General features: G+C 48.7%; 1 protein-coding gene across 1 annotated transcript in view; it reads left to right on the top strand.

Moving 5' to 3' along the window:
• Positions 1 to 14186, top strand: part of LOC132816245 (pituitary adenylate cyclase-activating polypeptide type I receptor-like) — a 175472-nt gene that overhangs the window by 59823 nt on the left and 101463 nt on the right. The window contains exon 5 of the mRNA XM_060825741.1: positions 4045 to 4142. Coding sequence (XP_060681724.1) covers positions 4045 to 4142 — 98 coding nt within the window. The remainder of the gene's footprint in view (positions 1 to 4044; positions 4143 to 14186) is intronic.

Genomic DNA, 14186 nt, shown 5'->3' with positions numbered 1-14186 from the left:
GATCAGGTCCTGGGGATTTATCCACTTTTATGCTTTTCAAGGCATCCAGCACCATCTATAATATGGACATTTTTCAAGATGGACATATGCCCGAAACGTCGATTCTCCTGCTCCTTTGATGCTGCCTGACCTGCTGCGCTTTTCCAGCAACACATTTTTAAGCACATTTTTCAAGATGTCACCATCTATTTCCCCACATTCCATATCGTAAAATCATGCATTAGAGAAATATTTTAGACCATTCCGACTGAGAGCTTAATTGAATTTTGTGGCAGGTTTTTTGTACAATCCAGCAGACACTAACGCACTGAGGAATGCCAGGTGGTGCTGGTGACTCATTCGTGTGTATGAATTGTGTGTAATTTGCCATGCTAACAGCAGCATCAAAACAGCAACAATTAGACTGCTGCATCTGGTGAAAGCAAGGAAATTTATTTAGTGGAGAAAGTGAGGACTGCAGATGCTGGAGATCAGAGCTGAAAATGTGTTGCTGGAAAAGCGCAGCAGGTCAGGCAGCATCCAAGGAGCAGGAGATTCGATGTTTCGGGCATGAGCCCTTCTTCAGGAATCGGGCTGAAGAAGGGCTTATGCCCGAAACGTCGAATCTCCTGTTCCTTGAAATGTATTTTGTATCAAGTACACCAAGTCATGCACTTCCCTCGACGCTCTCATTCTTATTATCACTGTACTTGCTTAACCATAAAGAATTCTGGCCATTGTGTCAGTGGGTGATGAATCTCAGCATTAAAGTCGATGGTCCCTTGTGAGGCTCATGATCGAATGTTGAGTGGAATCGCCCAGGGGTCCCTCATTGGGGGCAGGATACCCCACTCAAACTCCCATAGCCCTGCCCATTAAGTCTCTGGGAGACTGGGAGTCTCTGGCAGCTTTTTAATTGCTATCAGTGTTTGCTTCCACAGCTGATGGCTCTGAGTCCCCAGCAGACCCTGTTCCTTTGGGAACTCGCTGTGGGAGCTCGGTCCCTTGTCCGTCAGCTTCTGTCAAGCACCAGCCGCCCTCCCCCTCCTCCCCATCGCTGCCAACTCCCTCGCTGAGCTGGGATTGAGACCTTCTGGTTAAATTCAGATGTGCCTTGAATGGTGGACCGCTGAACAGAGCGATTTCCTTCCTTGCTCCTGTTTTATTTTACAGCAAGTTGTTCCTGCCAGGTCACACTAGTGGCTGTCTGAGAATTTAAATGGGATTTCGATATGCCGGTTTCCCAGATCCTCAGGAACATTTACCCCCTTGCGGAACGGTGGGAGAGACTCACGGAAAAGCGTGTCAGTTTTGGGAGCACAGGAAATCCTCTCCAAGACCTCACCCCTCCCCCTCCAACTCCAGAAGCAAAGAACTTGCATTTGTGTAGAGCCTCTTGTGATGTCGTGACTTCCCACAGTGCAACACAACCAGTTGTTTAAGTGTGATTACTGGCCTTGGAGGAAAGTGGCGCCACTGATAAGTGCACAGCGAACTTCCACACAAAGCACTGAGAGTCAACACCCAGTGTCAGTCTTTGGCTGAAAGACAAATGCAGCCTTGCCCTTCGGGCGCTGGTGGAGCATTTTTGGAATGTTATTTTGCATGGGTTGTGGGTCTCGCTGGCTGGGATATCATGGGGTCATGAGAGGTGCGACACAAATGCAAGTCTTTGTTTGTGAGGGGATCACTGGGGAGGAATGCCAGGCTGGGCCCAGCACCTATTACCCATCCCTAATTTCCCCTGCAGTGTTGGTGCTGAGCGACCATGAATACCCCTCTGAGTGATCTGACCATCTGAGAGATGGCAATGGTGTTAACAGGTCCCACAATGGAGGGAGATGAGTGTTTCCCAAGGGAGCCTTTCTAAGATAGAGTAAGGCAGCCATGGAACCTTCTGTGGGGGGAGAGGAGGGATGGGGGCATTCTGCTGGATCAAACCAGGAAAATGGAGGGATCCTTTCTAAGAATCACTGGAGAGGTCCTGAAGGAAGAGGAGGAGGTGAAGGAGGAGGTGGTGACGATGGAGGTGATGGACACGGTGGTGGTGGAGATGGAAGTGCTAGACACGGTAATGGAGATGGAGGTGAAGATGGTGATGGTGAGGGACATGGTGGTAGAGGTGGAGGTGATTGATGTGGTGGTGGAGATGGAGGTGAAGATGGTGATGGTGAGGGACATGGTGGTAGAGGTGGAGGTGATTGATGTGGTGGTGGAGATGGAGGTGAAGATGGTGATGGTGAGGGACATGGTGGTAGAGGTGGAGGTGATTGATGTGGTGGTGGAGATGGAGGTGAGATGGTGATGGTGAGGGACATGGTGGTAGAGGTGGAGGTGATTGATGTGGTGGTGGAGATGGAGGTGAAGATGGTGATGGTGAGGGACATGGTGGTAGAGGTGGAGGTGATTGATGTGGTGGCAGCGGTGGTGGTGGAGATGGTGATGGTGAGGGACATGGTGGTAGAGGTGGAGGTGATTGATGTGGTGGCTGCGATGGTGGCGGAGATGGTGATGGAGATGGAGGTGGTGATGATGATGGACATAGTGATAGAGATGGAGGTGATGGACAGAGTGAGAGAGATGGAGGTGATGGACATGGTGATGGTGATGGTGCTGGTGATGGAGGTGGAGGTGGAGGTGTTGGTGGTGCTGGAGAGGTGTTCTTACGGGGAGGTGATGGCATAGTGGGTATTATCACTGGACTGCAGCAGTTCAAGAAAAGAGCTCACTCCCACATTCCCAAGAGGGTAACTAGGGATGGGCAATAAATGCTGGGCCCAGTCGATGGCGGAGTTAAAGAGATATGGAACTGCATGATGCCAGTTCTCCTATGTCCAGACCATCTCATGTTTTTGGTGATTGTTACTGTCCTGTCATTGACCAGGTCTTGGCTCCTTGGGTCCTGACCTCCGGAATTTCCTTCCTGAGACCTCTCTGTCTGTCTGTCTGCCCGTGGATGTGAAACGGTTAATAATCCATGAGCTCGGATGAAGCTTCATCTACAGCACAGCCACTGGGTGAGGCAGTTGTGGTCTCTCTGCAATGGGAAGGATGTTGTGAAACTTGAAAGGGTTCAGAAAAGTTTTACAAGGATGTTGCCAGGGTTGGCGGATTTGTTGAATCGGGAGATGCTGAACAGACTTGGGCTGTTTTCCCTGGAGTGTCAGAGGCTGAGGGGTTACCTTATGGAGGCTTATAAAATCATGAGGGGCATGGATAGGGTAAGTTGACAAGATTTTTTCCCTGAGGTGTTGGAGTCCAGAACTGGAGGTCATAGGTTTAGGGTGGGAAGGGAAAGATATAAAAGAGACCTACGGGGCAACGTTTTCACGCAGAGGGTGGTATGTATATGGGATGAGCTGCCAGAGGGAGTGGTGGAGGCTGGCACAATAGCAATATGGGCACTTGGATGGGTATATGAATAGGAAGGGTTTGGAGGGATATGGCTGGGTGCTGGCGAATGGGACAAGATTAATTTAGGAAACCTGGTCGGCATGGATGGGTTGGACCGAAGAGTCTGTTTCACTCCTGTACATCTCTATGACTGTATGACCCATCGAGACACCTCAGGCAGGTCCTGAGGGCTTCGACTTTGTGCCAGTTACACCATCTTCCTGCCGTCAGGTCAATGGAACCTGCACGTGATGCTGAGATCGGGTAAATGCTTCTTCTATTGGGAGTGATTTGTGGTTCATTCTTCCCTGTCATCTCCACAGTGCCCCTGGACTGGCAAGCGATTGGTTCCAACACTTGACCTAAACCATCCAGGTCTTATCATCATTAATGCCAACAACTTCCTCCTTCAAGATGCTCCTTAAAACCAATAACCGTGATCCTCACACCTCCTCACCTGCCCCGGCATCACATGAACTGATTTTGGAGTCTGATGAAGGTGTGGTCCTCCGGACATTCGGAATGTTGTGGAGTTGGTGTGAGAGGGAGTGATGAGGAGTTGGACGAGGTGCCAATAAGGAGAGACTGGGTGGCATCCACGTCCCTATGACCTCTCCCGTCTTTAACCGGCAGTGCAGCTAATGTGGCCCTGTCCCCCTTTCTCTTTTGCAGGATCTGTACTATGTGTCCGTGAAGGCTCTCTACACCGTGGGTTACAGCACCTCCCTGGTTTCTCTTGCAATTGCAATGATTATACTCTGTCGCTTTCGGTAAGTCTACAGTAAAGTACAATGAACTGCTTACCCATTTCTCTAATTCAGGGCATGTGGAACCCGGGTAAGGCCATGAGCTCTGAGGCAAGAATGGACACTGTGCAGACCTGACCAAATTATAACAGCTATTCCCCCTCTTGCCCCCCCCAACTCCACGCGCACAGTACGCATGGATAACTTTCAACCTCAAAATGGCCTCCCTCTCTCCTGCCCCTCTTCCTCCAGATGTTAATCACCTGAACCATTAATCCTGGCAACTTCTCACCTTCCATGTGGTCATTGGAGCTGGAGTGGTATTGTCCCTTGAGTTAGTACTCCTCAGGCCGAGGCTGGTACGCTGAGGGTCATGGGTTCAAATTGAACCACAGCACTTTGCGAAGGTCATTTCCCCACAGTAGGGGAGCCCAGAACTAGAGGGCATAGGTTAAGGGTGAGAGGGGAAAGATTTAAAAGGGAACCAAAGGGCAACATTTTCATGCAGAGGGTGGTATGTGTATGGAATGAGCTTCCAGAAGAAGTGATGGAAGCTGGTATAATTGCAACATTTAAAAGGCATCTGGGTGGGTGTATGAACAGGAACGGTTTAGAGGGATATGGGCCTGGTACTAGCAAACGGGATTAGGTTAGGTTGGGTTATCTGGTCGGCATGGACGAGTTGGACCGAAGGGTCTGTTTCCATGCTGTACCATTGTATGACTGTATATGGGCTGTGATGGTTGGGTCAGTATTTATTGCCCAGAGGGCAGTTAAGAGTCAACCACATTGGTAGTGGTCTTGTGTCACATGTAGGCCAGACTAGGTGAGGAAGGCGGATTTCCATCCCAAGGTGAACTGGTTCAACAATCAGAAATGGCTTCATAGAATCATAGAGATGTACAGCATGGAAACAGACCCTTCAGTCCAACCCGTCCATGCCGACCAGATATCCCAACCCAATCTAGTCCCACCTGCCAGCACCCAGCCCATATTCCTCCAAACCCCTCCTATTCATATACCCATCCAAATGCCTCTTAAATGTTGCAATTGTACCAGCCTCCACCACATCTTCTGGCAGCTCATTCCACACCCGTACCACCCTCTGCGTGAAAATGTTGCCCCTTAGGGTCTCTTTTGTGTCTTTCTCCTCTCACCCTAAACCTATGCCCTCTAGTTCTGGACTCCCCCACTCCAGGGAAAAGACTTTGTCTATTTACCCTATCCATGTCCCTCATAATTTTGTAAACCTCTATGAGGTCACCCCTCAGCCTCCGACGCTCCAGCATGAGACACTTAATTCCAGTTTTTTTTTGAAGGAGTCAAATTCCACCAATTGCCATGGGCAGGATTCAAACCCAGGTCCCCAGAATGTAACTCGGGGTCTCGAGATTAATAGCCCAATGATTATATCATCTCCTTAATAAATGTGGAATTGAAAGCTAGCCTTACTGGCACTTAGTAACGCTTTATCCATTCTTGTCAAAAACCCCTCTGGTTCACTCTTGTCCTTTTGGGAAGGAAATCTGCCGCCCTTACCCGATCTGGTCTCCATGTGACTCCAGGTTCATAGTAATGTGCCCTCTCAAATGGCTCAGCAAGCCATTCAGCTCAAGGGCAACTCTACACAGGCCTTTCCAGAGACACACGTATCCCAGGAGAATCTTGCAAGGTCTTCCAAATAAGACGGAGATGAGGAGGAATTCCTTCTCACGGGCAGGTGTGAATCTGTGGAATCCTTTAGTCATTAAGTATAGTCAAGGCCAAGACAAGCAGGATTGTCAATCAGTGAGGGAACTGGGGGCTATCGGAACAGGGGCAGGAAAGTGAAGTTGAGCATTATCAGGTCAGCAAGGATCTCATTGAATGGCAGAATGGACTCAATGGGCTGAATGGCCTAATTCTGCTGCTATGCCTTATGGGTAATTGAATGATGCACGACTTTCCCTCTATCTGAATTCGTCCGTTTACAATAATTTCATAATCAACAAAGCACAATGCAGCCAGGGAAATGAAAGAAAACATTTTTTATTCCCATGTTGGTCTCCTTCTGATCGGAAGGATGTTGGGAAGGGTTCAGAAAAGATTTACAAGGATGTTGCCAGAGTTGGAGGATTTGAGCTATAGGGAGAGGTTGAATAGGCTGGGCAGTTTTCCCTGGAGTATCAGGGGCTGAGGGGTGACCTTCTAGAGGTTTCTAAAATCATGAGGGGCATGGATAGAGTAAATAGACAAGGTCTTTTCCCTGGGATGGGGGAGTCTAGAACTAGAGGGCATAGGTTTAGGGTGAGAGGGGAAAGATATAAAAGGGACCTAAGGGGCAACGTTTCCACACGCAGAGGGTGGTACGTGTATGGAATGAGCTGCCAGAGGAAGTGGTGGAGGCTGGTACAATTGCAACATTTGAGAGGTATTTGGATGGGTATATGAATAGGAAGGGTTTGGAGGGATATGGGCCGGGTGCTGGCAGGTGGGACTAGATTGGGTTGGGATATCTGGTCGGCATGGATGGGTTGGATCGAAGGGTTTGTTTCCGTGCTGTACATCTCTATGACCCTATGTTCATGGGACTTTGACTCCTTAATTGATGGCAGCATGTTCTGAGAGGTTAGTGTCTGGGAAAACCACACCAGGCCAGCTGGCATCATTTACCTTCATCCCATCAAATTACTGAGCTGCCCATTACATTTCGAGAAAGGGCCAATGTCTTCCTAAACACCTCAGTGCTGAGTGAAGCATGACAGGAGATTACTGGAGACTTGACAGAGATCTTTGTATTGTCTTCAGCTACAGGCGATGTCCCAGAAGACTGGAAAGTCATGGAGATGGACAACATGTAAATAGACCCTTTGGTCTAACCCGTCCATGCCGACTAGATATCCCAACCCAATCTAGTCCCATTTCCCCACACTTGGTCCATATCCCTCCAAACCATTCCGATTCATATACCCATCCAAATGCCTCTTAAATGTTACAATTATACTAGCCTCCACCACATCCCCTTACAGCTCATTCCATACACGTACCACCCTCTGTGTGAAAAAGTTGCCCCTTAAGTCCCTTTTATATCTTTCCCTTCTCACCCTAAACCTATGCCCTCTAGTTCTGGATTCCCCCACCTCAGGGAAAAGACTTTGTCTATTTATCTTATCCATGCCCCTCATAATTTTATAAACCTCTATAAGGTCATCCCTCAGCCTCCGACACTCCAGGGAAAACAGTCCCAGTTTGTTCAGCCTCTCCCTATAGCTCAAATCCTCCAACCCTGGCAACATCCTTGTAAATCTTTTCTGAACCCTTTCAAGTTTATTCCTATAGCAGTGAGACCAGAATTGCACGCAATATTCCAACAGTGGCTTAACCAACATCTTGTACAGCCACAACATGACCTCCCAACTCCTGTACTCAATACACTGACCAATAAAGGAAAGCATACCAAGCGTCTTCTTCACCATCCTATCGGCCTGCAACTCCACTTTCAAGGAGCTATGAACCTGCACTCCAAGGTCTTTTTGTTCAGCAACACTCCCTAGGACCTTACCATGAAGTATATACGTCCTGCCATGATTTTAGGCAACATGGTTCCATTGTTTCAGGGCAATAGGAGTAATACAGGAAACTATCAATGGGCAGGGCCTTACATCAGTGGTAGGGAAATTATTGGAGAAGATTCTTCGGAACAGGATTGACTTGCATTCGGAAAAGAATGGCTTTATTTGGGATAGTCACCATGGCTTTATATGGGGGAGGTCTTGATTAGATTAGATTCCCTACAGTGTAGGAACAGGCCCTTCAGCTCAACAAGTTCACAATGACCCTCCGAAGAGTAACCCACCCAGACCCATTTCCCTCTGACGAACACGCCTAACACTATGGGCAATTTAGCTGACCTGCACATTTTTGGACTGTGGGAGGAGACCCACGCAGACACAGGGAGAACGTTCAAACTCCACACAAGCAATTGCCCGAGGCCGGAATCGAACCTGGGACCCTGGTGCTGTGAGGCAGCAGTGCTAACCACTGATCCACCATGCTGCCTATGTTGGATTGAGTTTATTGAGGAGGTAATGAAGCTGATGGATGAGGGAAGGGCAATGGATGGTGTTTACGTGGACTTGACCAAAGCATTTGACAAAATCCATCATGATAGGCTTGCCCAGAAGGTGAGTTGGCTTAGTCTTAGAAGGCAAAGGGTATTGTGGTTAGGATGGGGGTATTTTTACTGACTGGACATATTGACCAGTGGCGTTCCACAAGGATCAGTGCTGGGGACTCTGTTGTTTATAACATATATAAATAATTTGGATGAAAATGTAGCTGATCTGATTAATAAGCTTGCAGATCACATGAAAATTGATGCAGTTGTGCATAGAGATGAGGTTTGTCAAAGTCTACAACAGGACATAAACCAGTTGGAGAAATGCTAAATGAAGTTTAATCTGGACATGTATTTTGGGAGGTCAAATGCAAGACAGAAGTATACAGTAAATGGCAGGACCATTTAGAGCAATGATATACAGAGTGATGTTGGGGTGCAAGTCCATAGCTCCACAAGGGGATAAGTTGGTAAAGACTGTGTATGGCATATTTGCCTCCATCGGTCAGGGCATTGAGTATAACAGGTGGCAAGTCATGCTGCAGCTGTGTAAGATGTTAGTGAGGCCACATTTGGAGCATTGTGTACAGTTCTGGTCCCCACACTATTGGAAGGATGTGGAGGGTTTGGAGAGGCTATAAAAGGGACTTACCAGGATGTTGCCTGAATTGGAGTATATTTCCTTTAAGGAGAGGCTGGACAAACCTGGGTGTTTTCACTAGAGCGTCAGAGGCTGAGGGGAGACCTGACAGAAGGGTATAATATTATGAGAGGCATGGACAGGGTGGATAGTCAGAACATTTTTACCAGGGTGGAAATGTCAAATACTCAGGGGTACAGGTTTAAGGTGAGAGGGGGAATGTTTAAAGGAGATGTGTGAGGTAAGTGTTTTTACACAGAGGGTGGTAGGTGTCTGGAACACACTGCCGGGGAGGTGGTAAAAGCAGATAAGATAGCAGTGTTTAAGAGGCATTTAGACACATGAACAGGCAGGGAACACTGGAATATGGACCATGTACAGGCAGATGGGATTAATTTAGAATGGCCTCATGGTCAGCACAGACAAGATGGGCCGAAGGGCCTGTTCCTGTGCTGTACTGTTCTGTGTTCTGTGTCCTTTCTCCTTACTGCCTGATATGGGTTCCATCATCCACAGGAAAGTTCTAGATTTCATACCTGAGGGCATCAGTGACTATTGTTTGTGGTTTTGGTCTCTCTGCCTAAGGAAGGATATATTCTCCATAGAGGGAGTGCAGTGCTGGAAAAGCACAGCCGGTCAGGCAGCATCTGAGGAGCAGGAGAGTCGACGTTGTGGGCATAAGCCCTTCATCAGCAGGGCTTTTGGATGAAGGGCTTATGTCCGGAACGTCGATGCTCCTGCTCCTCAGATGCTGCCTGACCTGCTGCGCTTTTCCAGCACCGCACTCCCGACTCTGACCTCCAGCATCTGCAGCCCTCACTTTCTCCAGAGAGGGAGAGCGGACCAGAGGTTGATATTGGGGGTGAATATCTTTTCACTCAGAAGGTAGTGACTCTGTGGAACCCTCTCCCAGAGAAGGCGTTGGAGGCCAAGTCACTGAATATGTTCAAGAAGGAGATGGGCAAATAAATCCTTTAGAAATGAAAGACACCGAGGGGGATGAGGACAACATGCCATTGAGAGAGAGGATCAGCCATTGTCCTGCAGAGGCAGCAATGACCTTGTGGTGTTAGTATTGGACTGTTTTTCCAGGGACCCAGATAACATTCTGAGAATCCAGGTTCCAATCCTGCAACGGCAGATGGCGGAATTTGAACTTAATAATTATAAACAAAGATCTGGAGTTAGGAATCTACCGGTGACCACGAAATGATTGAGGGAAAAGCCCATCTGGTTCACTCATGTCCTTCAGGGAAGGAAATCTTACCTGGTCTGGCCTACACGTGACTCCAGACCCACAGCAATGTGGTTGACTCTCAGCTGCCCTCTGAGATGGCCCAGCGAACTGTTCAGTTGTACCGGTCGCTTCAAGGGGCAATTAGGGACGGGCAGGAAATGCTGACCAGCCAGCAACGCCCACAGCCCACAAACAAAAATGTTTAAGTTGAATGGCAGAGCAGGATTGATGGGCTGAACGGCCTGTTCCAGCTGCTACTTTCCCCACGCCCTTTCAACGGGCCGCTCCTGTGACTGGGCAGCACTCCCTCGGTGCGGAACAGAGTTCAAGGTGGGACTGGAACAGCGCCATTGCTCAGGAGTCGAATCATTAGCATTATACCTCGGGGGACCGGTCAGGGACAGCGCTGAGGATTCCGGAATTATTCCCGCTGCCCGTCGCTCGGGTCCAGACCCTGTGACGTTGCCCTCTGCAGACAACGTGCTTAATTCCTCTGGGAACATTGCCTCCACTTCCCTCACCCTGTCACAGGAGCCAGGCTGAGAATCACTGTGCTTTGAATGAACGTGACTGAATTTATTAAAAATATTGTGCAGCGCGCAAGGTGACAGCCAGTGCTGGGAGCACCCTCTGCTGGTGGGCCCTGTAACCCAGTCATTGGGCAGCTTGGAAATGGTGAGCTGGACTCGTATTTCCAGCTTATATTTTTCGCAAATTTATCATTTGTTCCTTATTCCTTTGGCCGATCATTTATAATTAAACCCCAAATGGGTGGTGTGGTGGCTCAGTGTTCAGCACTGCTGCCTCACAGCACCAGGGTTCAAGGTTCAATCCCAGCCTCGGGCAATGGCCTGTGCGGAGTTTGCACGTTCTTCCCCGCGTCTGTGGGGGTCTCCTCCCACAATCCAAAGATGTGCAGGTCAGGTGACCTGCATAGTATTAGATGCATTGGTCAGGGGTAAACATGGGGAATGGGTCTGGGTGGTTACTCTTCGGAGGGTCAGTGTAGACGTGTTGGGACAAAGGGCCTGTTTCCATGCTGTAGGGAATCTAAGCTAAAGCAGTTATGAGGATTTCACTGATTATCACATTATAAGAAGGATGTGGAAGCTTTGGAAAGGGTGCAGAGGAGATTTACTAGGATGTTGCCTGGTATGGAGGGAAGGTCTTGCAAGGAAAGGCTGAGGGACTTGAGGCTATTTTCGTTGGAGAGAAGAAGGTTGAGAGGTGACTTAATACAGACATATAAAATAATCAGAGGGTTAAATAGGGTGGACAGGGAGAGCCTTTTTCCAAGTATGGGGACAGCGAGCAGAAGGGGGCATAGCTTTAAATTGAGGGGTGATAGATATAGGACAGATGTCAGAGGTATTCTCTTTACTCAGAGAGTAGTAGGAACATGGAACGCACTGCCTGTAACAGTAGTAGACTCACCAACTTGAAGGGCATTTAAATAGTGATTGGATAGGCATATGGATGAGAATGGAGCAGTGTAGGTTAGATGGGCTTCAGATTGGGTCCACAGGTCGGTGCAACATCGAGGGCCGAAGGGCCTGTACTGTGCTGTAATGTTCTATGTTCTATTTTAAAATACAGGTAGTTCTTCTGAAATGCAGTGGTTGTGTTCTTGCACAATGCTACGTTATTGAAAAATTGTGTTTTGGAAACAGACCTTAAAGTGTTGGTGCTGGAATCATGTTAAGCCAACACACGTGTTAAATGTTTGCACTTTAGAAACAGTGTCCCCACTTCACCGATCACATGACAGTGAATTTGTGTTGATGAAAAGCATGTCATGATAGAAGGACCTGTAGAATACAGAGAAACACTGGCTTTACTGTCCACCCCCACAGTCCCTCATCACTGTCCTCTCCTCTCCCTCAGACAGAGTCTGTGTCGGGATTGGCTCTGAGTGGAGCTCAGAGCTTTCTCAGTTTGTTATTAACCATGAAGTGGAGGTCTCACTGTTGACCCGGGGTGGACAAAGTCAGAAGTCAGAGTCGGGAGTGCGGTGCTGGAAAAGCACAGCCGGTCAGTCAGCATCCGAGAAGCAGGAGAGTCGACGTTGTGGGCATAAGCCCTTCATCAGCAGGGCTTTTGGATGAAGGGCTTATGTCCGGAACGTCGATGCTCCTGCTCCTCAGATGTTGCCTGACCTGCTGCGCTTTTCCAGCACCGCACTCCCGACTCTGACCTGCAGCATCTGCAGCCCTCACTTTCTCCAGAGAGAGGGAGTGGACTAGAGGTTGATATTGGGGGTGAATATCTTTTCACTCAGAAGGTAGTGACTCTGTGGAACCCTCTCACAGAGGAGGCTTTGGAGGCCAAGTCACTGAATATGTTCAAGAAGGAGATGGGCAAATAAATCCTTTAGAAATGAAAGGCGCCGAGGGGGATGAGGACAACATGCCATTGAGAGAGAGGATCAGCCATTGTCCTGCAGAGGCAGCAATGACCTTGTGGTGTTAGTGTTGGACTGTTTTTCCAGGGACCCAGATAACATTCTGAGAATCCAGGTTCCAATCCTGCAACGGCAGATGGCGGAATTTGAATTTAATAATTATAAACAAAGATCTGGAGTTAGGAATCTACCGGTGACCACGAAATGATTGTGGGAAAAGCCCATCTGGTTCACTCATGTCCTTCAGGGAAGGAAATCTTACCTGGTCTGGCCTACACGTGACTCCAGACCCACAGCAATGTGGTTGACTCTCAGCTGTCCTCTGAGATGGCCCAGCGAGCTGTTCAGTTGTACCAGTCACTTCAAGGGGCAATTAGGGACGGGCAGGAAATGCTGACCAGCCAGCAACGCCCACAGCCCACAAACAAAAATGTTTAAGTTGAATGGCAGAGCAGGATTGATGGGCTGAACGGCCTGTTCCAGCTGCTACTTTCCTCAAGCCCTTTCAACGGGCCACTCCTGTGACTGGGCAGCATTCCCTCGGTGCGGAACAGAGTTCAAGGTGGGACTGGAACAGCGCCATTGCTCAGGAGTCGAATCATTAGCATTACACCTCGGGGGACCGGTCAGGGACAGCGCTGAGGATCCCGGAATTATTCCCGCTGCCCGTCGCTCGGGTCCAGACCCTGTGACGTTGCCCTCTGCAGACAACGTGCTCAATTCCTCTGGGAACATTGCCTCCACTTCCCTCACCCTGTCACAGGAGCCAGGCTGAGAATCACTGTGCTTTGAATGAACGTGACTGAATTTATTAAAAATATTGTGCAGCGCGCAAGGTGACAGCCAGTGCTGGGAGCACCCTCTGCTGGTGGGCCCTGTAACCCAGTCATTGGGCAGCTTGGAAATGGTGAGCTGGACTCGTATTTCCAGCTTATATTTTTCGCAAATTTATCATTTGTTCCTTATTCCTTTGGCCGATCATTTATAATTAAACCACAAGTGGGTGGTGTGGTGGCTCAGTGGTCAGCACTGCTGCCTCACAGCACCAGGGTTCAAGGTTCAATCCCAGCCTCGGGCAAAGGCCTGTGCGGAGTTTGCACGTCCTTCCCCGTGTCTGTGTGGGTCTCCTCCCACAATCCAAAGATGTGCAGGTCAGGTGACCTGCATAGTATTAGATGCATTGGTCAGGGGTAAATATGGGGAATGGGTCTGGGTGGTTACTCTTCGGAGGGTCGGTGTAGACGTGTTGGGACAAAGGGCCTGTTTCCATGCTGTAGGGAATCTAAGCTAAAGCAGTTATGAGGATTTCACTGATTATCACATTATAAGAAGGATGTGGAAGCTTTGGAAAGGGTGCAGAGGAGATTTACTAGGATGTTGCCTGGTATGGAGGGAAGGTCTTATGAGGAAAGGCTGAGGGACTTGAGGTTGTTTTCGTTGGAGAGAAGAAGGTTGAGAGGTGACTTAATAGAGACGTATAAGATAATCAGAGGGTTAGATAGGGTGGACAGGGAGAGCCTTATTCCAACTATGGGGAGTGCGAGCACGAGGGGAGATAGTTTTAAATTGAGAGGTGATAGATGTAGGACAGATATCAGAGGTAGTTTCTTTATTCAGAGAGTAGTAGAGGCGTGGAACGCCCTGCCTGTAACAGTAGTAGACTCACCAACTTTAAGGGCATTTAAATAGTGATT

The sequence above is a fragment of the Hemiscyllium ocellatum genome, chromosome 5 (assembly GCF_020745735.1).
Source record: "Hemiscyllium ocellatum isolate sHemOce1 chromosome 5, sHemOce1.pat.X.cur, whole genome shotgun sequence".
Lineage (NCBI taxonomy): Eukaryota > Metazoa > Chordata > Chondrichthyes > Orectolobiformes > Hemiscylliidae > Hemiscyllium > Hemiscyllium ocellatum.
The sequence above is the reverse complement of the archived record's forward strand: the minus strand, read 5'-3'. Positions and strand labels throughout refer to the sequence as shown.